Source organism: Myotis daubentonii, chromosome 11 (genome assembly GCF_963259705.1).
Source record: "Myotis daubentonii chromosome 11, mMyoDau2.1, whole genome shotgun sequence".
In the NCBI taxonomy this organism is placed as follows: domain Eukaryota; kingdom Metazoa; phylum Chordata; class Mammalia; order Chiroptera; family Vespertilionidae; genus Myotis; species Myotis daubentonii.
Window position 1 is genome coordinate 38,679,048 of NC_081850.1, and position 26,829 is coordinate 38,705,876.

Consider the following 26,829-nt stretch of genomic DNA (forward strand, 5'->3'; position numbering starts at 1 on the left):
AGAGAAATGGAGAGTCTGAGGAGTTTGATGTTTCTCATCTAGGTCACACAGCTGGTGAGTGCCAGGGCACGTAGAAAAGTCCCTGAACTGAAATCTGACCGGAAGCTGAAGGAGAGGCCCAGCTCTGTCTGAGGACCCCTAGGACCTCTCGAATCAGTGGGGCAACAGTGGGGCTGCAGATTTGGAGCTATAAGCAGAGTCTTAGTTACCACGGGTTATCATTGTCCCCGCTTTTCACTTTGTGCTTTTTACAATCTCTTTCCCTGTTCCCTTGAAAGTGCAAAAGGAGGGGATTATCCTCCGGGTGCTTTTTGTTGGTGCCATCTGCTCGCCTGATGTGGAGCTTCAGAGAGGGTTGGGGTTGGGTCGTGGTTTCTGTCATGTCCTGTCTACTGACGGCCTGCCACTCCCCTGACCCTCTGAGGACCCCTTTTCCCCCAATACAGCCCAGAAAGAGCCCAGTGCCCCTCCCAAAGGCTGACCAGGCCTCGGTTTGCTCTCACAGCTCAGTGGAAAATGTTCTGTGAGCTTGGGTTACATGGAGAAAGAGAAATGCACATTACTGCTTCAGAAGTAGTTTTTCCTTCTTTCAAAGTCAAATGAGTCAGACTCCCCCCCCCCACACACACACACACAAACACACACACACACACACACACACACAGCATTTTCTTTGTGAACTCTTTCGCTTCAACCATAAACTCCTTAGGCAACATTTGTTGGATGAGATGTCAATTTTTTAAAAAAATCAATGCTGGGCATTACTAAACTTCACTATATATCCTTTTGATTCACACGTGTGTCATTTGCTCTAGTAGTCTGAACTCATTATGCTTGCATTATTTGCTCTCAGTAATTGCCAGGAAAAGAGACGTATCCTGCAGAAAACAGTGAATTTAATGTCACCGTATTGTCCGATGAATTTTAAAGAGGCAAACAAGCATTTGAGACCCTCTTTCTGAGCAAGAGAGTGGCACATGAGCTGTGATGGGCATATGAGCATATTCTGATCTGAAGTAATCATTCTCATTTGCCTGCTCTGTAAGATAAGTTCTGCCATCCACGCCCTTTATTGGCTTTCATGGACCAGTGCTAAGTGTGTAAACTTCATCTGCCCCTTCTCATTTGCCCACATCTGTTCCCTTTGTCCTCAGCACTTTTTGCCTTGCCAGAGATAAACTTCCAGGCCCTCATGGATTTTGCTGAGTCCAGGTCCCAGGCCTCTGCAGGACCACTGTTGTTAAGCTGAAAGGGACCTTAGGAACCATCTTGTCCAAACTCTTTTTTCTTTTCAAAAATGGAGAAACTGAGACCCAGAGGAGAGAAGGGGCCTGTGCAAGCTAATTAGTGGCTAGCTGGGCTCAGGGTCAACCCAAGAAAAAGGCATGAGTTTAATTCAGAGCTCATGATGCACCTGACTGCATGCTCTGATCTTTATGTACATCTTCTCATTGAATCTCAACAGTCCTACAAGGTCGGTGTTGTTATGCTTATTTTATAAATAAGAAAAGCAAGGCCCCGAGAGGTTTAGCAATGTACCCAAGGTCACCGAGCTTGTAACCAATGGAAATGGGATTTGAACTCTGGTCTGTCTGCCTCCAAGACACTATTCTGTTCATAAGAGGCTGAAACTAGAAGCCTGTGGGTCAAATCTAGTCCACAATGATTTTCCCAGCTGCTGTAGAGGTGTTTGTTTTTGTTTGTTTATTTTTTGCTTCTTTGTTTTAATTTTTAAATTAATTACCAACATTAAAAAATATCCAAAGATTTCAAGTAAAAATCTAGAGATCTGGGTCCTCTTGACAACTTGGTAGATCCAGACATATTAGGCCTGAATTCCCACACGACAGCAACTGACCAAGTAGTAGCCAAACCCTTTTCACCACGGTCTGCACCCTTTCTTACTCCATCACCCCAAGCCCAGGTCATGACCTGCCTGGTTTTTGTAGGCATTTGAGTTTCAGCTCATACTCCACACTGTTATCAGTTCACAAGAGTGGACTTCACACTTGGGTGGTTTTCCCAATACAGGTGAATGCTGTGCCCAGCACACCTGATCCCCATAGGCAGAAGGTGGTCAGCTGAACTCAGAGTTGGTGGCAGAGAGGAGAGAAAAATTAAAGGGGATAATGCATTAACCCCATGTTCTTTCTAGCCATTCAGACATTCCTGGAACTCTAACATCTATGTATGGAATTTCTGGGCCTTATCATGTCTTATCTATCAGGAGATTTGATTGCATCATCTTTGTACAGGACCCTCACATAGGATTTCATGTATGAAAAAGGCAGAGGCCTTAGAGGGGCTTAGTGCTCTGTGAAGTGCAGGAAGGGAACCTAACCTGCTTTCTGCAAGTAGCCTGTTGTGTCTCTAGCTGAAGTTCATAGTGCAAACTGTCACTTCTGTAATTCTTTAGGAAAGTGACATCGGTACGTTAGCTGATGCTCAAGGGAGGGGGCAAAGTTCAATCAAATTCAACTTAGGGTTTAGTATTTACTCTTCTTAAAAGAGACTGTGGGTTGAGGAGGCAGCTGCCCAAACTCCTCCATTTAGGGACATAAGTACCTATACCTTGGCATCTCCTGGCTTATAGACACATCATTCTCCATCATGGTTAAGAGCACTTAAGCCTAAGAGAAAATATGTGGAGCTGGAGCACACTCTGTCATTTTCCTCCGCAGCTTATTTTTGAAGTTGCTTTCAATGGTCCCAATGGAGGATATGTTGCCCTGGATGATATTTCTTTCTCTCCTGTTCACTGCCAAAACCAGACAGGTAAGCATCTTTTCCTTTACATTTGGAATTTTCCTTCTCAATAGATGCCTATGGTCAGGACTTGTCTTAATGCTTTCTAATTTCGTTACCTTTTCTATGATCTCATCCTTAAAAAATTATTTAACTGAATAGTCACTTTACTGGTTATATTACTCTTTATTTCTTCTCACAGAGTGAATCTAATTTTTCTGACACCACAGGCCCTGGTCAGGTACTAAGGAGCTTTAATCTTCCTACCTATTAGGATATGAAAATTAAATAATACTCATTCTCTCCACATCTTTCTCTTTAATAGATAAAATCTTGAGTTCATAGACAGGTGGATGGGTAGGTAGGAAATAACTCAAAATCTACTGAGTAGAATTATGGAAACTCTTTCCAATATGATGTGTCCAAGACCTATAAATGTCCTCATGTTTAAAGATATTAGTATATGATGGTTTTTTGTTAAATATTATGTACTCAATTTAAATTCTCTTTCTAAGTGAACTCTCAGGTTACTTTATCATGGCTAATTTTGTAATTTCTATAAACTTGGTGATTGGAAAAGAAGAAATTTTTACTTTTTGGAAAAATAGGTAAGCAAACCATTTCAATGTGCATTAGAAAACAGATGTTTTAGAATAAGAAGTCTGACACTGTATTAATGATAACCCAGGTAAATGCAATTGACCTTACACTTCAGTGACTTTGTTTCCTTGAGGGGTCCCAAGGAGATGCTGTAGTCTTCCCATTTTATTTTTGAGCCCTTCTTTTGGGTTATAGACTATGGAAAGTAGATTTTTGAACTTGGCCTTTATAGTCTTGGCTTTCACTTAAGATAGAGTTCATATCTAACTTAATATGGTTTCAGATATATTCGACAAGCAGGAGGACTTTCAAGAAAGATAATATTTTCTATTCAGGCTAAACTGTTACCCCAAAGTTAGAGAGAAACATATTAATTTGATGAAACCAAATATTATTTTTACTGATTTTAATTTTTAAATAAAAGCTAGTGAAATGGAAAGAACTAGACTGGAACTATGTATGTTCATTAAAATTATTTAATCTAAACTGTAATCAAAGACTAAAAGAGTCTCTTAATGTAGCAGAACACAGAAGGCAAAATTGTTTACTTCTCTAAATCTGATTGCTCCCAAATCCCATTTCCAGCTAATATCTCAATAGTAGTTTTACAACCTCATTATCATTAGTTTTAGAAAATTTTTCTTTGTCACTAGGCATTTACATTGAACCTTTATATTTCCAAGTAACATGTGTGCAAAAGGAGGTGTTTATTCATTATCTGCACTGGCTAGAGGGCGTGAAGAGGCAGCTGGGAGGTCACAGAATCTACTGAGCCACTTTTGAACTAATGTTTGGAAATACTTTCCCTTTTAAAAAGATACAGAATATATGTGTGTTCTTTTCTACTGAGTGGTGACCAGAAGAGAGAGATCCCAACATCATATCAAATAAGGACCATGTATTAAAAGGGCTGGTGGCCCCTCAGTCTGTAAAACCCAGCCCACATAAAGACCCTTCCTCCACATTTTTATATACAGGGTATCCCAAATAAGTGTATACATACTTTGAAGAATTATTAACTCCAATGGGTTAAATCTGAAAATAAAGAAACATCAATTGATGTGTTTACATTTTGGAGGGACACCCTATAGCAGTGATGGTGAACCTATGACATGCGTGTCAGAGGTGACATGCGAACTCATTTTTTTGGTTGATTTTTCTTTGTTAAATGGCATTTAAATATATAAAATAAATATCAAAAATATAAGTCTTTGTTTTACTATGGTTGCAAATATCAAAAAATTTCTATATGTGACACGGCACCAGAGTTAATTTAGGGTTTTTCAAAATGCTGACACGCCGAGCTCAAAAGGTTCGCCATCACTGGCCTATAGTTAGGTTAATCAAGACTCCAAATTGGCCTTGAGAACCTACCAACGTACCAACTTTGCTTTAAAATGGTTTAAACACGTGATCACAGTGGTGTGCTCGGGAGCCAGGACTTTGCATTCAGATCCCTACGCTGCCGCTTACATGCTGTGTGACCTTGGGCTTATTAATTAACCTCTCTGCGACTCTTTCCACATTTATATGACGAGGATGGAAGAATCTGTTCCATAGTGTTGTCTGAAAGACTGATGAGTTAATGTCTATGAAGGCCTCAGCAGGCTGGCACACAGAAACTGCTTGATCATGAAACTTAATATTATTTACTTAATTTTCAAAATAGTCCCATCCATTCCCTAGAGAACAGGGGCTCGGATTGAAACTAAAGAGAACCAACAAAGGCCACTGCCCTGATGGATGTGGGAGCCGGAGCCTGCTTGTGCCTTTCATTACGCAGCTGTGAGCCAGATTCGGAGTCTTAGAAGCTGAGCCCTTTGGTTTTCATACTTCATCTTACATTTCTCAAATAGTTTATGCCCTTCTGTTTCATAGCAGGTGCCAACATTTTTTGTCTTTATCTTGGTTAGCTCCAGACTTGCTGTCTGTGCTTTTCCCAGCTGGATCTAGCATCCCCCCTCACCTCCCTAGTAGGCTGAGACAATAATTAATTCAACACATGAAACGTCTGCTCTCCACCATCTGGTTGGGCTTAGATTTAGTCCAGTTTCCCCGACCTGAACACATCACAGAGTCACAGGGGTTAAACACCAATGTCGTGTTGCTCCCCGAGTATTTCCAGGGTGCTCCAGAGGACCGTGAGACCACCCCACTCCTCCCGCCATGAGTTCCAGCACTTGCCTTTCCCACCCACAGACTCCCTCCCTTCCACCATTAGATCTAGAACAGTGCTTCTCAACCTTCTGGCCCTTTAAATACAGTTCCTCATGTTGTGACCCAACCATAAAATTATTTTCGTTGTTACTTCATAACTGTAATGTTGCTACTGTTATGAATCGTAATGTAAATACCTGATATGCAGGATGGTCTTAGACGACCCCTGTGAAAGGGTCGTTCGACCGCCAAAGGGGTCTCGACCCACAGGTTGAGAACCACTGATCTAGATCATAGGAAGCTCTCCTTTTAGATTGTAAATCTTGAATGCCTGACAGGTGATTCCATTCACTTCTAGGAATCCTGCCTTAATGCTCAACCTCAGACTGAAAGTTTCACCATTCTGCCCCATGCAGGCCCAACTCCTTTCTGAGGTTGGGTCCACCCCATACCAAGGCCAAGGACTGGGAGGGGCCCAATTGGGCCTAACTCCCAATCTTGACCAATCTCGTTATTCACCAATAACAATACACTACCCAGATCTCTTGTTCAACTGACAACCTGGCTCCAGTTGTTGCCTTGGTTACAGCTGAAGTTGCCATAGCCATCCTTAGCTCAGAGGCCCTCAAGCGTCTCCCCAGCCTGGTCACTGGCCCAGCCTCTGCTCCGTCATGATTCCTTGGTCTGGTGCCAGGTCCCACTCACTCTCTTCCCCAAGCCTCTTGGAGCTGTCCCGGCCTTGCTGGCTCCTGCTAAATAAAATTACTGTGCTAATTCAGCACCCTAGAGAGCACATGGCACCCAGATCCCTAGCTGCACAGCGGCTGGCGAGCTTTTAAATCTCTAGGACAGATTCTGTGTTCCTCACCGTGAACTCCCAGGAGCAGAGCAAAAGATGAGAAACGCTGCCGCCGATTCTTCTCAAACTGCAGTAACCCTCCATCTGATTAGATTATCTTTCTTCAAAGCCTCTCATTTCTAAAAAGTTCAAATGTCAAAAGGCAAGGGACTAACTAAATCTTACATTGTAATGCTTATTGGTGCCTTGCTAGGGACTTTGTTTTCTGATCAGCTACTGCTGGTGGGGGTGGGGGGGGCTTCCAACTGCCTGATCCTTCCTATGCTTCAAATATGTCATTAACACTCCCCAGCAGCTCAATTGTGACCACCACCTGACCAGGTGCTTCTGAAACAAGCCTGAAGCAAAGGCGTTTCCCCACCTCAGAGCTCTGAGGAGCTCATGTTGGGCCACAAACAGGTCCTCTGGCCCCATCTTCAGGAATTAGAGTCTATCTCATGGTTGAAAAGCATTCTGGGTGGAAAAGATTTAGGCTCTGAATCAGGGGTCCTCAAAATACGGCCCGCGGGCCACATGCAGCCTGCCGAAAACATTTGTTACTTACTTCAAAATAAGATATGTGCAGTGTGCATAGGAATTTGTTCAGAGTTTTTTTTAAAACTATAGTCTGGCCTTCCAACGGTCTGAGGGACAGTGAACTGGCCCCCTGTTTAAAAAGTTTGAGGACCCCTGCTCTGAATTATGCTTTTGAGATTTTTGTTTTATGAAAACTTCTCAGGATCCTGGACAAATCCATTTCTAGGACTAAATTATTTAGCAAAAGAATATAATCTCATCCTCAGAAAAATCTTTTCTGTATGACTCAGTTGGTGACCATGGAGAGAGGTGATCTTTGCTTACTTTCAAGTTTTAATACCACCTCACACCCTCTCCTAATCCTATATAATAAAAGACTAATATGCAAATTGTCCCCTCGGGAGTTCGACCTACTGGGAGTTTGACTGCTCGCTATTATGTGTGCTGACCACTAGGGGGCGACATGGAACGAAGGAAGGCCCCGGCCAGCAGCCGGAAGGCCCCAATCAGCCCTGATTGCTAGCCAGGCCTAGGGACCCTACCTGTGCACGAATTTCGTGCACCAGGCCTCTAGTTACCTAATAAATGGGTTCTGGTTCTCTTGTAGCCTCCCAGGGGCATATTCTGTGCTATATGTTCCTGATGAGTAATGTCACTGACCTGCCATTATCATTGAGCATGGCTTTGCGGAATGCCATGCCATTTTCTGTAGATTTTAAATTTTCATTTGTTTTTGGTTTTGGTGGTGGTGTTATTTTGTTTTTGTTTTTTTCATTACTAGGTGGCAGAGGGATGACTAAGACTGGAGACCATCATGGGGTTTCCCATGATACCAAATCTCCATGGGGGATGTCAAAGAGTCCTTGTTTGTATGACATCATTTTCATTTTTGAAAGACTGTCTTCATGGCCTAAAGATACTGCCTGATGCTGACAGGCAGGCCGAGCAGTGTGGGGCTAACCTACGGGTCCTAGAGCTGAGGCCTCCCTGGCTTGTCGGTGCTCTTTCTCTGCCCTTGTAGGGTGTGTCATCTGAGACACAGTCAGGTTCCAGATGAACAGGAACATTCCTATTCTTTTCTTTGTAATGTTAGTCACGGTGTTTTTTCTTCACTTAGTGTTTTTAGAACTGGATGTTTTTGTATCATTTCAAACTCAGACAAAATTTGCAAGAATACTATCAAGAACTCCTGTACACTCTTCACCCAGATCTACAGATTGTTAACATTTAGCATCATCTGCTTTATCAACCACTTAAGAGTAGGTTGTGGACATTATACCCCTTTACCCCTAAATACTTCGATGTATGTTTTCTAAAACCAAACATGTTCTCCAACATGATTAACTTCAGGAAACTGAATGCTGATAGAATATTATCAACTAAACTATAGCCCATATACTAATTTACCAATGGCCCCAATAATGCCAATTTATAACTGTTGGTTTCCTGGACCAAGTTGTCCTGCCTCTTTTGTCCCCTTAATCTGGGCCAGTTCCTCAGCCCACTTGAATGTTTTCTTGCTTTGACAATTGATAAATTGAGAGTATACTAGTCTTTGTCCCTAAATACCTCCCTGTTTCATTAGATCACTGCTCCAAGAACTCCAATGTTCCTCTAAGGATGGTTTTCCAGGTATTCAAAACAGTGCCCCCTCTCTCTTGCCCTAAAAGATTGGACCAGTACCACAATGTCAGCATGCAGCACAGGATCCCACTCAGCTACATTGAATGTGTCCCAAAGTCTGGTTCCCAGTGAGGTCTGCAATAATTTGTTGCTAGGACTAAGTTATTCTTAAAAGAGCAGAAATAATTTATATGCCATTCCCTCCGGCAATCTGGAATGAGAGGGCATTTATAAACCAAGGTAAATGATACTGGAACTCAGCATAAACCCGAAAAATAGCAGTATCGGTGACAGAATTGGTATATCTTTTTGCACAGTGTGATTTATACTAAGTAATGATTTTCTCCCAGCAGATCAGCTCCTACCAAGAATGTCAATTATAAATAGATGGTGGCTGTGCTTCTGCCACAGAGATTGATCAACAAAAGAAAATTCTTTCTGGAAAATATTATTTCTAAAATATCTGTCTTAAAGATAAATTAAGAATTTCCTCAAATCCCTGTCTTTTCTCTTTCCTTTTAATTTTGTATGAATGAATTTTGAATTGCAAAGAAGTATATGAATAAATGTGCACACTCTTTACAGCATGAAAAGAAATTTCTCTTGAAGTCTGGCACTGCTTTATTTTTGTATAGAATGTGAAAGGAGCTTCTTCCATCCCTTTAGGGAGGAAAAGAACAGTTTTTCTGCCATGCTGACAAGTTGATTTGATGCTAACCTGTCACCGTGCCATTAGGTTGAAAATATTTTGATGTGTTTTACTTCTCCTGGTACAAATGTGTATGTATTTGTCAATCAGTTGGTGAAGTCCTTTGAAAGCCTTGGGTTAAGCACACTTTAACTTTGGTTCTGCTTTGCTTAGAGCTTCCTTTCAGTGCCATAGAAGCCAGCTGCAATTTTGAGGAGGATCTCTGCAACTTTTACCAAGATAAAGAAGGTCCAGGCTGGGCCCGAGTGAAAGTAAAACCAAACATGTATCGGGCTGGTGACCACACTTCTGGCTTAGGTAAACCAGGAATCATCCCTGTGGGGACTTTGGGGGAGGGGGATGGAGCAGGTGGGCAAGGTGGGGGTACTGTTCATGCTCCATTCTCCATTCTTATCCCACATCTACCAAGACTTCAAAAAAAAGAAGAAGAAGGCAGCTGTAAAGAGGCAAAGACAATTGCTAATCTTGCATTTGACCATTTTTTAAAACTGGAATTCAAGTTGCTGGGCTAGCAATAATATTTGCCAATTAATTAATAGCCAAACCATTGGAAATTATCTTGCTCTTCGCTTTAAATGGAGAAGTACCTTTAGAAAGCTACCAGAGTCCAATTATCTGAAATATTCAGAATAGGCAAATTTATAGACAAAATGATTAGTGGTTGCCCCGGGCTGAGAGCAGGAAATGGAGAGTTGCTGTGTCATGGGTGTAGAATTTCCTTTGGGGGTGATGAAAATGTTCTGGAACTGAATAACCATGGTGGTTGCCCAGCATAGAGAATGAACTAGATGCCACTGAATTGTACACTTGAAAATAATCGAAAGGGTAAATTTTATGCCATGGATATTTCACTGTGAGGAAAGATATATATTGTGGGGGAATAAAAGCTGTTGGAAATGTTGGTGGGCACTTGATGGATTATCTACAAGGGACTCTTAGAAACCAGTGTGAGCTCCCTGTATCTGGGTCACATATCGCTTTAATGGCTCCCTTGTGAAGCTCATGCCAGTAGACACTGGTGGAAAGGGCTGGTTCTCAAAGGGTTAGTGTCTCAGTTATTTATTCGACAATTACTGACACACTGGACACTGGGGAGAATTGCCTTGAAGGGGACTTTGCAAGATTATACTTGTAATTTTGTACTTTTTTTCTCAGAGGTTGCTTAACTTGTATAAGCACAGGCCCTACAAAAACCTATTCTGACCTTGGCCAGACTAACTCCTGGGGGATACAATAGTGAGCAAGTGAGGTATGAAGCTTGTCCTGTGTGGCTGACAGTAATTTCAATGGACAGGAGAGACATTAGACAAATATAGACACAGATAAATTCATAATTATGACCTGTGGTAAGTGCAATAAAAGAAATGAAGAGTGAGCTCTCAGAGAGAATAGAGGGGAAAAAGCTATTATTGGTTGGGGATTCGGGGAGTCCCCTTCTGAGGGGAATGGGAATTAGCCAGGATAGTGGGGGTCACCCAAGCACAGGGGAGGGCACCTGTGGGGACCTCGAGCTTGGAAAGAGTTGGACTCTCCAAGATACTGGAGGTTAGTGAGGCAGCACCATAGGGAGGAGAATGAAGTTAGAGAGGGAGACGGATCATGGGTGTAGCAGGCCAGAGTAAGCATTTGGGATTTTATTATAAAGGAAATGGGAAGCCATTGAAAGGTGTTAAGTAGAGAAGAGAGTGATTAAATGTAGGTTTCAAAAAGATGGCTGGCTATTGTGTGGTCCCCTGGATTAGTCTGCTTGGGCAGCCATTACAAAATACCATAGACTGGGTGACTTAAACAACATAAATTATTTCCTCACAGTTCTGGAGGCTGGGAGTCCAAGATCAAGGTGTTGTCAGGATTGGTTTCTTGTGGGCCCTCCCTTCCTGGCGTGTAGACTGCATCTTCTCAGTGTGTCCTCGTGGAGAGAGATCTCAGGTGTCTCTTCCTCTTCTTATGACGTCAGTCCTATAGGGTTAAGGCCCCCACCCTTATAGCCTCATTTAACCTTAATTACCTCCTTAAAAGCCCTGTCTCCAAATACAGTCACATTGGGAGTTAGGGCTTTGACATTTGCATATACAATTCAGTTCATAATCTCACTCCTGTGAAATAGAACTTTTTCCCAAGTGAGTTAAATAACTGGATAAAACGAACTATATAGCAAAGACTGCGGCGCCCCCCCACAAAATGTAAAGAGGAGCAGAGAAGGAAAAGAAAACATGTGGAGTATAGCAGGTCCTCAAATGACTCATTTTATCCAATGCATATTGTTTAATGTTGATGAGATGCTGTAGGAACCTAACTCTTGTTGCATCAATTAGCCTTTGGTAAAATTGGTTTCATTATATGTCTTTTCAATTAAGTTGCAGAATCTATTGACAACTTTAGGTGAGGACTTTATTATTTCTTACTATAGAGGTGGAGAAGCAGATGGGAGGGAAGTTGTTTATTTCATTTTTCTTTATTTTATTTAGAAGGAATAAGGGAAAGATATAGATCTTCAGCACCTGGGAAGATCCATCTGATTCAAAACCTGCTCGTCAGGGGCAGGTTTAACATATGACCGAGAGAGGACTAGGCTCTGCCCAGACACACAGACCCTCCCTCACCCGGGACTGCCAGGCCAGCCTGCAACCTCTCCATCTCTAATGGTCACCGCAGACAGAATGGAAAAATCTGCCCTGGGCTTTATGCTCACTGTGACAGCACTGGTGCTCAGACTAAGGCAGCTGTTTGACCCCGGTCAACAATTATAACTCCTAATTGATGACCAGAATCTGGGCATATGCAGTTGGAAATCTATACTTGCTTATGAAGTTTACTTAGAATTGGAGAAGGTTTATTGGCAATATAGTATAAGACTATTCCATCATCAAGCCAGATATTAGAAAATGCTTTACCATGTAAAGCCTGTGGAAATAGTCTTTTGACCCATTCCACGACTTTAACCAAGTTGTCCCACTTGGTAATCTGAGCTACATTATTTAAACTTGTCCTGGCTGATACACTGATGCTTTGTCCTGTTCACAGGGTATTACTTGCTGGCCAACACGAAGTTTACGTCTCAGCCTGGCTACATTGGAAGGCTCTACGGTCCCTCCCTGCCGGGAAACTTGCAGTATTGTCTACGTTTTTATTACGCCATCTATGGCTTCTTAAAAATGAGTGACACTCTAGCTGTTTATCTCTTTGAAGAGAACCACGTGGTTCAAGAGAAGATCTGGTCTGTGCTGGAGTCCCCAAGGGGCGTTTGGATGCAAGCGGAGATCGCCTTTAAGAAGCCCATGCCTACCAAGGTACAGGAACCTGCACAACCCTTTGCTCGCTCGCAGTTGCTGGCCTGCATAAGTGAATTTCTGTTTAATTATTTTCAACTGGTGATGTGTTATTTTCCTTCTGTTCCAGCTGACAGCCCACACCCCCACGCTGTCCCCGGCCAGAGCCAATTATATCCTTCAGTTCTTTCCAGTTGTCTGTGTCTCAGAATCATGGCCACCTAGGGAGTTTGCTTGTCATTTATTTCTCAGGTTCTCTGAGAATAGTCGAAAGACAGGGAATATGTTAACAGTCCAAGTTTAACAGCTAAACTTTAGTTTGAAGCCACAACACACACACACACACACACACACACACACACACACACACTTGCATCAGATTCACACAATCAGGGATGCACCAGAAATTAATGGAATTTTTATTGTAGTCCACACTCTGTTTTGCTATTGTTTTCCAAAGGGGTTATAGTAAGCATTTCATTCATTCATTCATCCATTTGTTTATTTATTTCTTGATTCAACCAGCACTTATTAGGTATATGCTCAGTACAGGGGATATAAAGATAAATGAGGTTCAGAGTCACCTTTAAGGAGGTCACAGATGACAGAAAAGTGAGATACAGATATGTAAGGAACTAACAGCATACCATCTCACTATATCACAGAAAGGCAGTATAGAAAAACAGGAGTGATTCTACCAACTGGACATATGAAAAATAGTGACAAATCGAGGCCCCGCTGCACTGGTATTTGGAGGGCTAAGGTTCAGACCACACTGGATTCTAATTCTTGCCCCCATGTACCGGACTCCACCCTTTCCCCCCCATATCCTCTACTCACATGGCTTGTTCAGGAACCTGCCCACCTCTTTAGAGCGAGTCCCTGCTCTTACCTGACTCCCATGGAATAGGAGCAAGCCCTCCAGCAACTAAGGGCGCCTCAGAGAATCTTCCCTTGTCTTCTTAGGCTGACCTCCATCCCTCCCAGCAACAAATCCTCCCCAGTCACTTAAGGAAAAAAGGATGGAGACCCAGTGGGGCAGGGAAGTTCTCACAGCCTCGGGAGGAACTCCCCATGCCTATGAGGAGATGGCACACTACAAACTCGGGACACGTGTCTGAAGGTGGCCCCCAGTTTCCACAGGTCCCTGCTAAAGAGAGTCAGCTCCTGGGAGAGGGAGAGGCCATTTGACATCCATCATAGAGGCTGGCCTTAAGAAGGGCAGGAAACCAAAGTTCACTGATGTTGACATATACAGATGGAAATAACATACAAACAGAATTTCAGAGAAGGGATAAAATGAAGAGTCAGACTTTCCCTGGCCGTTTCCTACCCTGGAACTCAAACTTTGATTCCACTTCTTTTCCTGATGGTTTTCTCCCTGGTTTTCTGGTGGTTTCCTCTATAATTCTAAATATTGTATTTCTGCCTCCATTTCTTGATTCATTAACCTCAAGTGTTGCTGGCTCCCTGCTATGAGAGATAAAGAGTTTAGCTTATTTATATCATTTCTTCTCCCTTTCTCTCTCCTCCTCTTTTACTTTTCTCTCAATTTCCTTTATAGCTTTAATCCACTTAACCATCTATTTTTGGGCCCATACATTTAGATAGTGTCTCTTAACACACACTATGTAAGATGAATAAATTTTCGCTCTGACATTTCCCTTCGCCTCTTTGGCCCCCTCCATTTCTCAGAGTCTCTCAGCTATACAATTGCCTTTGCATTATCATGGCTTATAACATTTATATTCCAGTAGGGATGCCTCTGGCTTTCTCGATAGCTGGATTTCCCAGTGTGGGCCCCCTTGGCATTTGGAAGATGGCCTTTGTGTTTGGGGCAGGAGGGGGCATCCCTCACATTACTGGATTTTTAACATCTGCAATTAGTGCAGCAACCCAAATTATTTCCACACATTCCCACATGGCCCAGAGGTGCCATACCATCCTGGATGGGAACCATTAGTCTGTAAATTGATTCTGAAAGATGAAATTAAAAAGCCCAGCCCTCCTGCAGTCCAATCTGGGTTCCCGGGCAGCAGCGTTCTCCTGAGGAAGCCCTCCCCTGTACGAACCCTGAGACCTCCTACTGCTCTTAGGGAACAGGCTCTGACATCAGTCCCCTTCCCAGCTCTCCTCTTGCTCTCGCCATTCAAACTGCATTGCACAATGAATTCCTGCTGAATACTCTGCTCTCTCTCACCTTGAGGCTTTGCAAACCATTTCCTCTGCCTAGATGCCTCTTAATTCAATCACAGCTTAAATCTCACCTCCACAGAGAATCCTTCTCTGGCCCCAGAGATGGTTTAGAGTTCCGTGGCACCCCAGGCCTCCCATTTATCGTCTAGGAGACAGTATAACACAGTGTCTAGGAGCATAGACACAGGAGCCTCTAGCTTCAAATCCCCATTCCACCACTTACTGGTTTTTCAATCTTAGTCAGTTTTTTAAAAATTAAGGTGTAATTGACCTTAACATAGTAATATAACAAAATAATATTAATATATTATCATATATTCTATATAATATAATAATGTAATTATAACATATTATTTATATAGCTTATAATCTATACTAATAAAAGGGTAATATGCTAATTAGACTGGGTCAACTAGACATCTTCTGGTCGTCCGGTCCTCCCTTTGGACAAAGCCATGGTGGCGGGGACTGAGGCAGAGGCGGTTAGGGGCGATCAGGCTGCCAGGGGAGCAGTTAGGGGTGATCAGGCTGGCAAGGGAGAGTAGTTAGGGGCAATCAGGCCAGCAGGGGAGGGCAGTTAGAGGTAATCAGGCAGGCAGGTGAGTGGTAGGAGCCAGCAGTCCCAGATTGCGAGAGGGATGTCCAACTGCCAATTTAGGCCCATTCCCTGAAGGATCAGGCCTACACTGGCAGTCGGACATCCCCTGAAAGGTCCCGAAGAGGGATGCAGGCCGGGTTGAAGGAACCCGCCTCCCCCCCCCCCCCACCCTGTGCACAAATTTCGTGCACCAGGCCTCTAATACAACTATAATAATGTAATATAACATTTTATTAGTTTCAGGTATATAACATAATGATTCAATATTTATATATATTATGAAATCACCACATAAAATCTAGTTAGCATCTGTCACCTTACATAGTAACAAAAATTATTTTCTTATGATAAGAACTCTTAAGATCTACTCTCTTAGCAACTTTCAAATATGCAATACAGTATTATTGACTATAGTCACTATGCTGTACATTACATCCCCAGGACTTGTTTATTTTATAACTGGAAGTTTGTACCTTTTGATCCTCTTCATCCACCCTCAACCCACATCCCTACCTCTGGCAACCACCAAACCATTCTCTTGGATTTTTGTTCTGTTTTGTTTTGCTTTTTTTTATATTTCATATAAATGAGATCACCCACTATTTCTCTTTCTCTGTCTGACATATTTTACTTGGCATAATGCCCTTAGCACAGTTGTAAGATTTAATTCTTTTTTTATATATAGCTGAAAAATATTCTCTTAATTTTTTAAATCTCTTTCTTTCTTACTGTTCTTGTTGATACCCAAAACCTAAAAGATACTTGTCACACAGTCCATTCTCAATAATTGTCTGTGGGATGACTGTTGGGCTCTGACTTTTGAGCAGTGGTTGTTGACCCTCATTCTAATCAAATGTTGATGCTCAAGGTGTTCATTGTCCATTTCTCTTCTCCCATAAAAATATAACCTTCATAAGGACAGAAACCTTGTTAGTCTTACTCATTTCTGTATCTACAGCACTGTGCCTGGTGCAAAGTAGATCATCAGTAACATTTTGTTTAGTAAATTTGGTTTGGTACTTATGTACTGAATGAATAAAAAGAAGAAGAATGAAAAAGGAATAAATAAAATAACAAATGAGTAAATGGCTGGTAAGTGGCAGAGCTAGGATTTGAACCATGGCCTATCCAACTCTGAAGTTTGCCCTGTGGAGCAGGTTTTCTTTGGTGCTCAAAGTTTTTACCCTTGGAGGAGGTTTGTTCTTGCGCAGCTGGAGAAAGTAAGGCTCCCCACTTGCCTTGGGGTACAGACACCTTCTGTTATTTTATTTAATTCTTACAGCATTCCTGAAGGGAAAGCAATGTATCTTCTTTTAGTGCCCTTGGCATCCCAGAATGCGGAGTAAGACTAAACCAAGATCATGTCCCATTAGAAATGAATGTCTAAGCTCAGAGCTTATTGCACGGCTGTGGGGAGAACCTCCCTTGCCTCTGTTTTACATCCTCACCACCCCATCCCCAAAGCCAATCAAGTGTGATTAGTCAGGGCCCAACCAGAAGAGAGCGAATGCCTGCATTTCACACCCGTCCCCTAGCTCAAAGCCATGTGTTTGAATTTTGACTGCACCTAGCCTAATGGTGCTAATTTTCACTAGTGGAAATGTTTGGTGGATATGTCTGGGTACGCTGCATAGTCAAAGTAATTACAACAACAATCCCTTTCAGGGCAGGTTGCTTGTGAGTATAACCTGCCTTAATAAAGGTGAACATTATTTTCACCTTTCAGTGAGTTGCCATCGCAAACCAGAGCTGAGCTGAGTGAGGGGTAGTCTGGACAGAACTGGAAGGAAGTCAGAACTTTCAGCCTGTCTCCCTTCCTCAGCCTGTTCCTCCTTCCTCACTCCTAACCCACATGCTACCCCATCTGTGCCTCCCCAGCTGTTTCTTCACTCCGGCTGTTTCTTCACCTTTTCCCCGCTTAGTTCTTACCCAGTCTGTTTTAAGAACAATGGGCTGGTTCAAAGAACAACTCCCTTGCTAGAGTGTCTGCTCTTTGATGGAAACTGTAATACAGAGCTCTATTTAAGGAATGATTGCAGTGGTGAGAATTTCCCTGAGACCTTTCTAGCCGAGTATCTGTATGATGGATTCAGTGTAATGTTGTCACACCTACAAACAACAGTAACTTTTATTGAACACTTTCCCTGAGCCAGGCACCATACTAAGCATTCATCTGATGCTATCGCACCCTCAGAAGGAAAGCATTATAGCCCCATTTAACAGATGAAAAAAGCTTGGGCAGAAAATTAAAGACACTGTTTAACAGCACACAGCTATTAAGTGGCAAAGCTGAGAGGTAAATCCAGGTCTTTCTGACTCCAGAATCCATGCTTTAAAAAAAAAATTACAGTTTATATTCAATATCAGTTTCAGATATGCAGCATCATGGATAGACATTTATATAACTTACGAGGTGATTCCCCCAGTAAGCCTAGTACCCACTTGGCAGCATATCTAGGTATTACAGTATTATTGACTACGTTCCCTATGCACTACTTTACATCCTCGTGACTATGTTATAGCTGCCAATTTGTACGTCTTAATCCCTTCACCTTTTCATCCAGCTTTTTATATTATGCCTTTATGCCTCCCACATCTCTCCTGACTAACATGGAAAGTATAGAATCAGGTGAAAATGGGAGCCTTAACTCAAGATTCCTAAAAATTTCTGGGGTTTTATTACTAATGATGAGTTGTTCTATTTTAGAAGTAACTTTGGCTCCTAGAAGAGGTCAGAATTCAAGGTGGTTCAATACAGACAGGGATAGAGGGAAATACAGCACAATGCATCAGGGACTGGGCTGTGGGTTCTGTGCCACTTATGCCTAATAGTTTGGGCTAGTTACGTGACCTTCCTGAGCCTCGCTTTTCCTCATAGGTAAATGGGTGACTAGTATTACCTACCTCATGGGATTATGGTGAAGATCAAATGAGATGCATCAGGTAAAGCCCTTAGCATGTACCTGGCACTGTAGTTAGCATTTTTTTTAAATATATTTTATTGATTTTTCACAGAGAAGAAGGGAGAGAGATAGAGAGAGTTAGAAACATTGATGAGAGAGAAACATCGATCAGCTGCCTCTTGCACATCCCCACCGGGGATGTGCCCGTAACCCAGGTACATGCCCTTGACCGGAATCGAACCCGGGACCTCTCAGTCCGCAGGCTGATGCTCTATCCACTGAGCCAAACCAGTTTCGGCTAGTTAGCATTTATTAAATGCAGCTGGAGGGAGTCATGGAGGAAAGGAGGGGGGGAGGGGGGGAAGGGGAGAGGAAAGGAGGGGAGGGAATGAATGACAGAGTTAGGGGAATTTTTTTCTAGGTCCTGATCCTCATAAGGTTTCATAGGCAATATCTCTATAGTACATGGATATTTCTGCACATTGATTTAATAGTACTATACTTTCTTAATGAAATGGCTGCTTTTACACAATCCTCAATAACCCAAAATAAATTTTGTAATGTTTTAGAAAAATTTTGAAAGGGCAGGAATCGTGAAATGGTTTTCTTGATTGTTTTTTCTCCAGCATGTTACTAAGTGGAAAGAAGGTAATCAATAATTAACCTGAGACTTCAGCACACCAGAGAGGGTAATGAGAGGCAACATTTCACTCCAAAATGCTTTCCTTAAAAGCCAGATGTCGGGAGAGACTAGAGAGTCCTTGTCAGAAATTCCCTAATGATGGAGCACAAGCACCAGCCTTCATGTGTTTAAATCCTCAGTTTAACATCATGCTCCGTCACTGCAGTGCACATACCAGGTCCTGCAGTATCTCCTGGCCTGAAGCTAATTGTCCCTTAGCAAAGATCGATAAGCGGTCTGTTAATTAGAAGGACTGAGAGGAACTCAATATTTTGTTGTTAAATATTTCTTTTGGAAAACAGTGCTAAGTGGCCCATAAATGAGAGAATGGGCAGGCCTTCTGTTTCTTCAGGTCTGGCTTAATGATCAGCTCAGCAGGCAGTAAAATCATGGTAAACTCCTCTAAGTCTACGTCTTTACTCTGTTATAGGGTTAGAAAACAAACCAAGTTCCAAAGTCATTAATGGATTTAGAGAAAAAACCCATCTGGCCAATCTGAAAAAATTTAAATACTTTTCTGTTTTCCCTAGGCAAGAACCTATGTCAGCACTTCTGGGGTGTGTCCTATTGGGGTAGAAATTTCTTGAGCTGTTCTACTGAAAGGGGGTTCTGTGATCAAATGAGTTGGGGAATTTGCATAATAGATCACACAAAGATTCACAACATGCACGGTAACATGTTAGAAACTCCGGTAAGTGCTACATCAAAAAATCCTGTTTAAGGTACCAGTTCCCACAAAGTACTTGACATAGAACCCTTGTCTTAGGTAGCCCCTTTTAGCACCACCCTACTGCCATAGCACTTAATCCATTGTATTGAAGCTGTCTATTTCCCTGCCTCGTTACATTAACCAGACTGTAAGCTTCTGATGCAGATAACCATGTCTTAGTTATTTTTCATTTAGTCATTTATTTTAATCCTTACTCGAGGACATTTTTTGCATTGATTTTTAGAGAGATTGGAAGGGAGGGAGAGAGAAACATCAATGTGAGAGAGACATATCCACTGGTTGCCTCCAGCACATACCACTGAGCCTGCTAATGCCTGGCCAGGGCTAATTTTTACTTCTAATGCAAACACAATTTCTGGAACAGAGTGGGTACTCATTAAATAAGAAAGAGAATTAAACTGTCAAAAATGATGTGTTCTCATGACAAGGAAGAGTAACATAAATCCATCAAAGGAAGAAGGAATATTAAATGTTTCTGCCTTTGGGCCATATAAAACTTAATCCCTATAGCACAACAGCTGAGCAGTTTGTTCTGTAAGAAATTCTAGTGTGAACACTTAAATGCAAGACTATTCTGCTGGCATGGGTATAAAGACACACATTAACATATACATGCTAAGTCTGGTTTGGGGCTTTTTATGATTATATTTACTAAAACCCCAAACTCTTCTCTTTGGAAAAACTTTCCATCCTTACATCGCGCCATTTTTCTATACCCAAAGATGGATGTGAGATTTTGCAAGATCCTTTCTGAATTTTCCAGATCCTTTTTCTGTCCCCCGCCCCCCCCCCCCCCAGCCTCCATTCTGTGCTTGTGGTCACTGGTATGATCACTTCCACATCACACTCTCCCATCCCCAGGCCCTGCTGGCTTCTACCACCTTGGTCCTCTGAACCCTTGGCAGCTCCTTTCATCTACTCCCCCACCCCCCAGCCCCTTCTCAGCACAGCTGAAGAAAACCAGACTAATGAACCTCCTCTGTTCCCTCAAGCTGCTGGGAAAACCTTTTCATTCATCTCATCTCTAGTTGACCTTCCTTCTCATTCCCCACCCAGATGTTCAGATCCATTTTCATTCACAAGTTTTCAACTTGATTCTCCCTGCCTCATTCTTAGGCTGTGACCCCATGGGCTCATCTCCCAAAAGGATGAAGGCATTCAGCACAAGCCCCTTCAATTCTGTTCCTCTCTGAATCCTCACCTGCCTTTCTTTGTCACCTGATGAATTTGACAAAACCAACGGATCCATCTACACATGTTTTCTCACGTTCCTTCCTCCTCTGGGGCCTTATTTCATAAATTATTCCCTCTCTTATAAATCTTCATTAGTCCTTTGCAACATATGTTGTTCACACAAATGAACAAACCTTCTTTTCACCTTCATACCTATTTAAGCGGCCACCCTATTCCATTCCTGTTATCTTCAAATTTCTTGAAAAATGCATCTTCAGTTACTGTCTGTGCTTCAGTGCATTTTCTCACTCCCCTATTCCTTGCCTTCTGACCTTGGCCTCCCACCCTCACAGGGCGTAACTCATTGATCTTGCTGCAGAAATCATCATGCCTGAGACAATCAATCCCCTCCTCTCAAAGTCCATCTCAAGTGCCCCTTCCTCTGAATCTATTATCAGTCCTAAACTTGTGTTTTACTTGTTAGAATGAGATTTGTATAATAAAGGATCCTGTGTCTGGAATAGGAAGACTTGGCTTCAAGTCTCAACTCTGATGTTAACTATGTAGATCAGAATGCCATCACCTCTCTGTGAAATAAGGGCCTGTTTTAAGAGAACTAACTGCTAAGTCTCTTCTACCTCCTATTTTATTTTTAGGCACCTTTATGTCAGGAACTGACCTTTCATGTTGTGCAGCACAATCCTCGTGGATAGCTTTCTTTATTTCTTTATTTCCTCCTACAATAATCTGCTTTTAGCAAAAAAAAAAAAAAAAATCAATAAAATTTAGGTCTTTGATTTGGATTTATGCTTTTAAAACCTTCCTTTTAAAAAGCAGAAATCTAAAATAAATAAATAAAATATAAAATAAAATAATTAAAATAAAATAAAATAAAGAAAGAAAAAATAAAAAGCAGAAATCTAAGGGTTTTGAAATTTTTAAAGATAATACTTGGGAATTCATCAAATAGAAGAGCAGGTGTAGTAAGTTTCTGGAAAGATGTATAAGTAGGTGACTATTTAATAACAAGATACCTGGTTATAAAAGGCTTAAGGAACCAGCAACACAATGTGTAGACAAGATACATGAGAGGAGATAAATTTCCTATCACATTTCACGATGTCTGGGAACACTGGGAAAGAGTTGCTCCCCACTACCAGCACCCCGGCCTAAGGAAAGTAGGGCAACTGAGAACAACGTAGAAATAGCAAGATCATTCATTACTCACAAGATAATCAGCACATATAAAACAGATTATAACAGTTCCATACACAGGGCACATTTTACTGTTAAGTGGAATAAGTGTTAACATGGGAATGAATGGAGAGGCTAAGTATGGAAAAGGAGCCAACTCTTGAGCTTTTCAAGGTACAACGTCTGTAGTCAGTCCAAGAATTCTGCTTTAAATACGAATAAGGCAGGCTTGAGGTATTCTGGGTTTTGTTCTTTTTCATTTCCTTCCAGGTATTTGTTGAGGGCTTGTGCGTTTCATGTCAGCTTATGGGGAAATGACTGGAAAGACTGATTAGCACAACTGATAGCCGCTAACGCAGCCGACAGGGATGTAGTGTTTATGTCACCGCATTCTTTCATGACTTTCCCTAGGAGTTAATTTCATGGAATATTACTGATTACCACATTTGTCCTCACAGTACCATGGAGGTATCTGAAAAGACAGAATAGGCATTCTTTCCACATATTTTTACTAATAAGCTTAAGTAAGCTAACATTTATTCCAAGGATTGCTTACAACCTGAAAACACTGCCTTTCACCACACTTCTAAATTTCTAATCTTGTTATTTCACAGCCTTAAAATGGCTGCATTTTAGGAATTCTTTTCCCAAGTTTTCTGGATGAGGCAATGTGAGTTTTTGATACTCACATTGAACATCTTTAGGGATCTTCTGGTTTTCTGAGCTCATATATTAGGTGAGTATTTCTGAGCGCATAGACCAGGGAACTATAATCTGAAATCGCTTACTGGGAAATTGGCAATTCAGACATTAATAAAAACTCTCTACTGCCGGGGTCTTTTCCTGCATCTGCTGGGGTTCAAGGAATCTGGAAAAGGGGCTGTGCATAAATGAATGAAGAAGCTAGAGAAGAAATATGAATTTGGAAGGTATGGGGGAAAGCCAGACGGAAACTTAGTCCTAGTGATTAAGTTCTCTGAATGTCTGGACCCCTACCTTTTTATTAACACATTTTGCCCTAAAGCAAAGCAGATATACATATCAAAGGTAAGGTTTGGTAAACAGTAAAGGACCATCAGGTTGGGGGAACTTCCCTCAGCTGTCTGGCAGCAGGCAATAATATGTAGGTCTTCAGCCCTGCTGAAGCCCCAAGTTCCATCAACCTTTTGATGAACTTCTTGCATTTATGACCTGCTGGAATTAGCCTCCAGCACTCTACTTTCACTTGGGGAAAAATACCTTACTTCCTTTTGCATAGATAGCCCCATCCTTTTCTCCTCCTCTTGTAAGACTTTCTCTGGCTATTTGCTGCTCTGTCTTGTCAGTGTCTCCCTCTCGTAGAGGTCTCTCTCCAAATGGCCCACAAGCCACTTCTCTATGGCATCTCCCACCACGCCGCTGATGGGCCGTGAGCTTCTATTTTCTGTTCAATGCCAGATCACACGTGTATCTATACATTGCTCAAGGAGGCATTACTATTTGTGGCCTGCCTGTTTCATCTCAGTCTTCAAACCAAGACATTTGATTCTCCTTCTGTTTTCGGTGTCCCTATCTGTTACTGGCAGAAGTGGAGTTCTTGGGGTGCTGCAGGGAAAGGAATTTTCTGAGGCCCCCACAGCAGGATGGGGTATTGTGAAAAGTTTTATTGATGAAATAAAATTAAGAGGGTTTCCTTACAAGGTCCCATCTCCCTCCATCTCACCATGGACAAAGTCCAATCTTGTTTTCAGCAGGGCTAGGATTAAGGCCACTGCCCAGTCTCTACTCCATAGTAAAGCACAGTCCAGTCTAGCATCTGGCTAGGTTAGCCTGTGCTCCCAGCTGCAGTCTATTGCATGTCAAGTCCACATGGTGATGGGCCATGTGGCTGCTTAAGGCCGCGTGGCAATCTAATGTATGGGCTAGGGTGGGTCATTCTTGCTCTGTGACCCATATTCATCTCCATGGCCATGTGCCTTAAGCATGTACCCTCACTGGAAATCAAACCGTGACCTCCTACTTCATAGGTCAATGTTCAACCACGGAGCCACATCGGCTGGGCAGATATATTTCTAGATAGCATTTCAATTACATTCATCAAAAAGAAAGCCTCCAAACATGCAAAACTTTGGCCATAACAATTGTACTTGTAGGGGTTTGTTATCAGGAAATAATGGTTATGCACAAAGATTTAGCTACCAAAATGCATCTCAGCAATAGTTGTAAAAAGTTGAGAAATTGGAAACTGCTCAATTATATATCAGTAGGGGTTGATTTTATAAGTTGTGGCATAGTTTAAAAAGGGTTTAGTGTTATGTGAACTTTAGCCACAGCTCTTCATCAAGTCAAGGATTTATACTTTGCCTTGGGATCAATGAAAATAAGGCCAACAACTGTCTCCATGTCTCAGACATGAGTAGAGCAAAGTCAGTATTCCTGCTAGAGTGTCTGCTATCTCTCCTGATCCTGGAAAAGTCCGTCCAGGGCAGGAATGAGCTCTTGAAGGTCAAGACAAAGACCTAGAATCTTCCTTTTGTGCTAATTATTGATTGCTCTCTGCCTGTCTTCTGGGAGGATTGATATTTTTATATCTCCATCCAAGTGAGCCACAACAATAGTTATGTATTATGATGTTCATCCTTGGACTTGACAATTAAATTGGTCACTACATTACATTACATTACATTACATTACATTACATTACATTACATTACATTACTCGGGAATGTATTTGGCCAGGGGTCTTTCCTAAGGGAGGTGTGCCAGAGATAAACATTATATGTCCACCCAACATTGTTTTGTTCAGGCCCCTGAAGAGAGTTATGTAAAAAAAGATGAAGGCATTTATATCTAATTTCCTTCAATGATGATGTAAGGCTTATAATTAGATTTAATAATGTCCTCATTATTAGAGTGTGTAATTAGGCTCTAAAACACTAAAAATGATACCATCTCACCTTTGTCTCATGTTCATTTTTCAGAGGCTTTTCATGTTTATTTTCCATTAGGATCCTCAGTATTAATTGAGTAGGATTAGATATCTGTGTCCCACAATGAGAAGAGCATGAATTTGGCAATCAAACAGACCTTGCTCCCAAAACAAAGAAAAGGAAGTAAAAATGGGTACAAATATAGATAAGGTTGTAGGTGTGGATATAGGGATTTGAGGAGATGCTTTCGTATGGACTTAATTTTCAATATGGAACATCAGCTAAGGGAGAGAAGGACATCACTGAGGTGAGGGTACACCTGCTACAGAGAGGAGAGGTTACTGACTGAGAGGAGAGGTTGAAATATGCTGCATATTTCATGCCTGGGTATGTAGCTGGCTGCTGTGTGACCTTGAGCTTATGTCACAGGGGCCTTTTCCTCAGTCTAAAATAATGACTGATTCTGATGTCTCTTCTGGAATCTCTCCTCCCTTTACAGTGACCAAAATATTTAAAAATTATGTAGATTTCTTAAATCGGTGAGCTGAGAGATCTGGATATTAACCAGAAATTAATCTAGATATTAACCAGCAAAAAAGCAAGTAAAACTGTGGTTGCATATCTGCAAGTCTGCCACAGCATGTCCTCTACCACAGAATAGAAGGCTCCTGTGAGCAGAAAGACTTATGCTGAGAGAAGCGGGAAGCTGCTCAATCTTTATTGCTTGTCAAAGCCAAAAGTTGAATTAAATCAAATGAGACTTGAAAAAAGAAAAAACAAAACAGATGGGTCATAGAAGAAAAAAAAGTGTTGGTCAGCTAAAGACATTTGAAAACACATGTCATTCTGCCTTTTGTGGGTTCTGAAGACTAAATATAGTATCTGCAGGAGGCATGCTATTACAACTTAGCAACTACTTCCCAAAACATGGCTGTGGTTCTAAAATTGCTAACGTTTCATACTCATTTTTCTAGATAGAGCTACACTCACCCTGTCTTTGGGGATTTGTGAAAATTAGTCAAGTGTCTTAACATTTGAATTTTTGTTTTGTTTTGCTTTGTGTTTTTGTATTTTTTAAATTATATTACAACTTATTGTCAAATAGTTGAGTGAATGCAATTGCAATTTCATTCTATAGCATATCCTACAATTGCGTCAATAGCATCTTTATGTAAAGCTCTGGGATTTCACTGACTAGATTATAGTCATTTTGTGAATAATTATTCCATCTACTCTATAGTTGCCATATCCAAATTTATCTGTGCAAGGGATTCCAAAGGATTTTAACCTCATCAGAGAAAAAGTTAAATTTAACCCAGAATCAACTCTCTGGTAAATTATTGAGGTCCACCACTTATAATAAATGCCTAACTAGGTTTGTTTTGTGAACATGGGTAATTTACGGTATTGTTGGCATAGGGTTGAAATGCTCCTGTGTGAAGACAGAAGGCCATTTCTGGAAGCTATCATTCACTTGCTAATTATAGGCCTAACTGGGGCTATTCAGTTGATAAAGTAGATGGTGGACTAACCGGACAACCTGGCCAACTATGTCCGTCCAGCTGACCACGGAAACGACTATAAAGACCGTGGGGAAGGGGAGGGGGAAATATAGTGAAAAATCAGTTAATAAAGCCTGTGTTTAATTCTTCAATACAGACAATCCTTTTTCACTGCACAACAAAGGTTTGCTGTTGTATATTCCACATCTCTCTGCAAAGCTTGATTTTTCTCCCTCCCTTAACAAAACCCTATTCATTGTGTTGGGTAGTCCTTGAACTATAAGACTTCATAAAATTAAGATCAGTAACCCTAATACTTTTAAAAATCCAATCTGACTTAGTTTGGAAAATAAGCTCCTGACATATCTGTTTCTTTCCTAGGTGCTTTAAGCAGGAACTTTTATGGACTTTGACTGCTCTAGGGGCAATCTAGCCCCTCTGACTAACACAATCTTGTGGTTGGG

General features: G+C 41.6%; 1 protein-coding gene across 2 annotated transcripts in view; it reads left to right on the forward strand.

The window, feature by feature from the left end:
- MAMDC2 (MAM domain containing 2) overlaps positions 1-26,829 on the forward strand; it is a 131,866-nt gene that overhangs the window by 83,735 nt on the left and 21,302 nt on the right. For both annotated transcript variants that reach the window (XR_009447616.1, XM_059656873.1), the window contains exons 7-9: positions 2,682-2,775; positions 9,363-9,506; positions 12,234-12,499. Coding sequence is in view for 1 of the 2 variants with exons in the window: in XM_059656873.1 (XP_059512856.1) it covers positions 2,682-2,775; positions 9,363-9,506; positions 12,234-12,499 (504 nt within the window). In the remaining variant the exon portion in view is untranslated. The remainder of the gene's footprint in view (positions 1-2,681; positions 2,776-9,362; positions 9,507-12,233; positions 12,500-26,829) is intronic.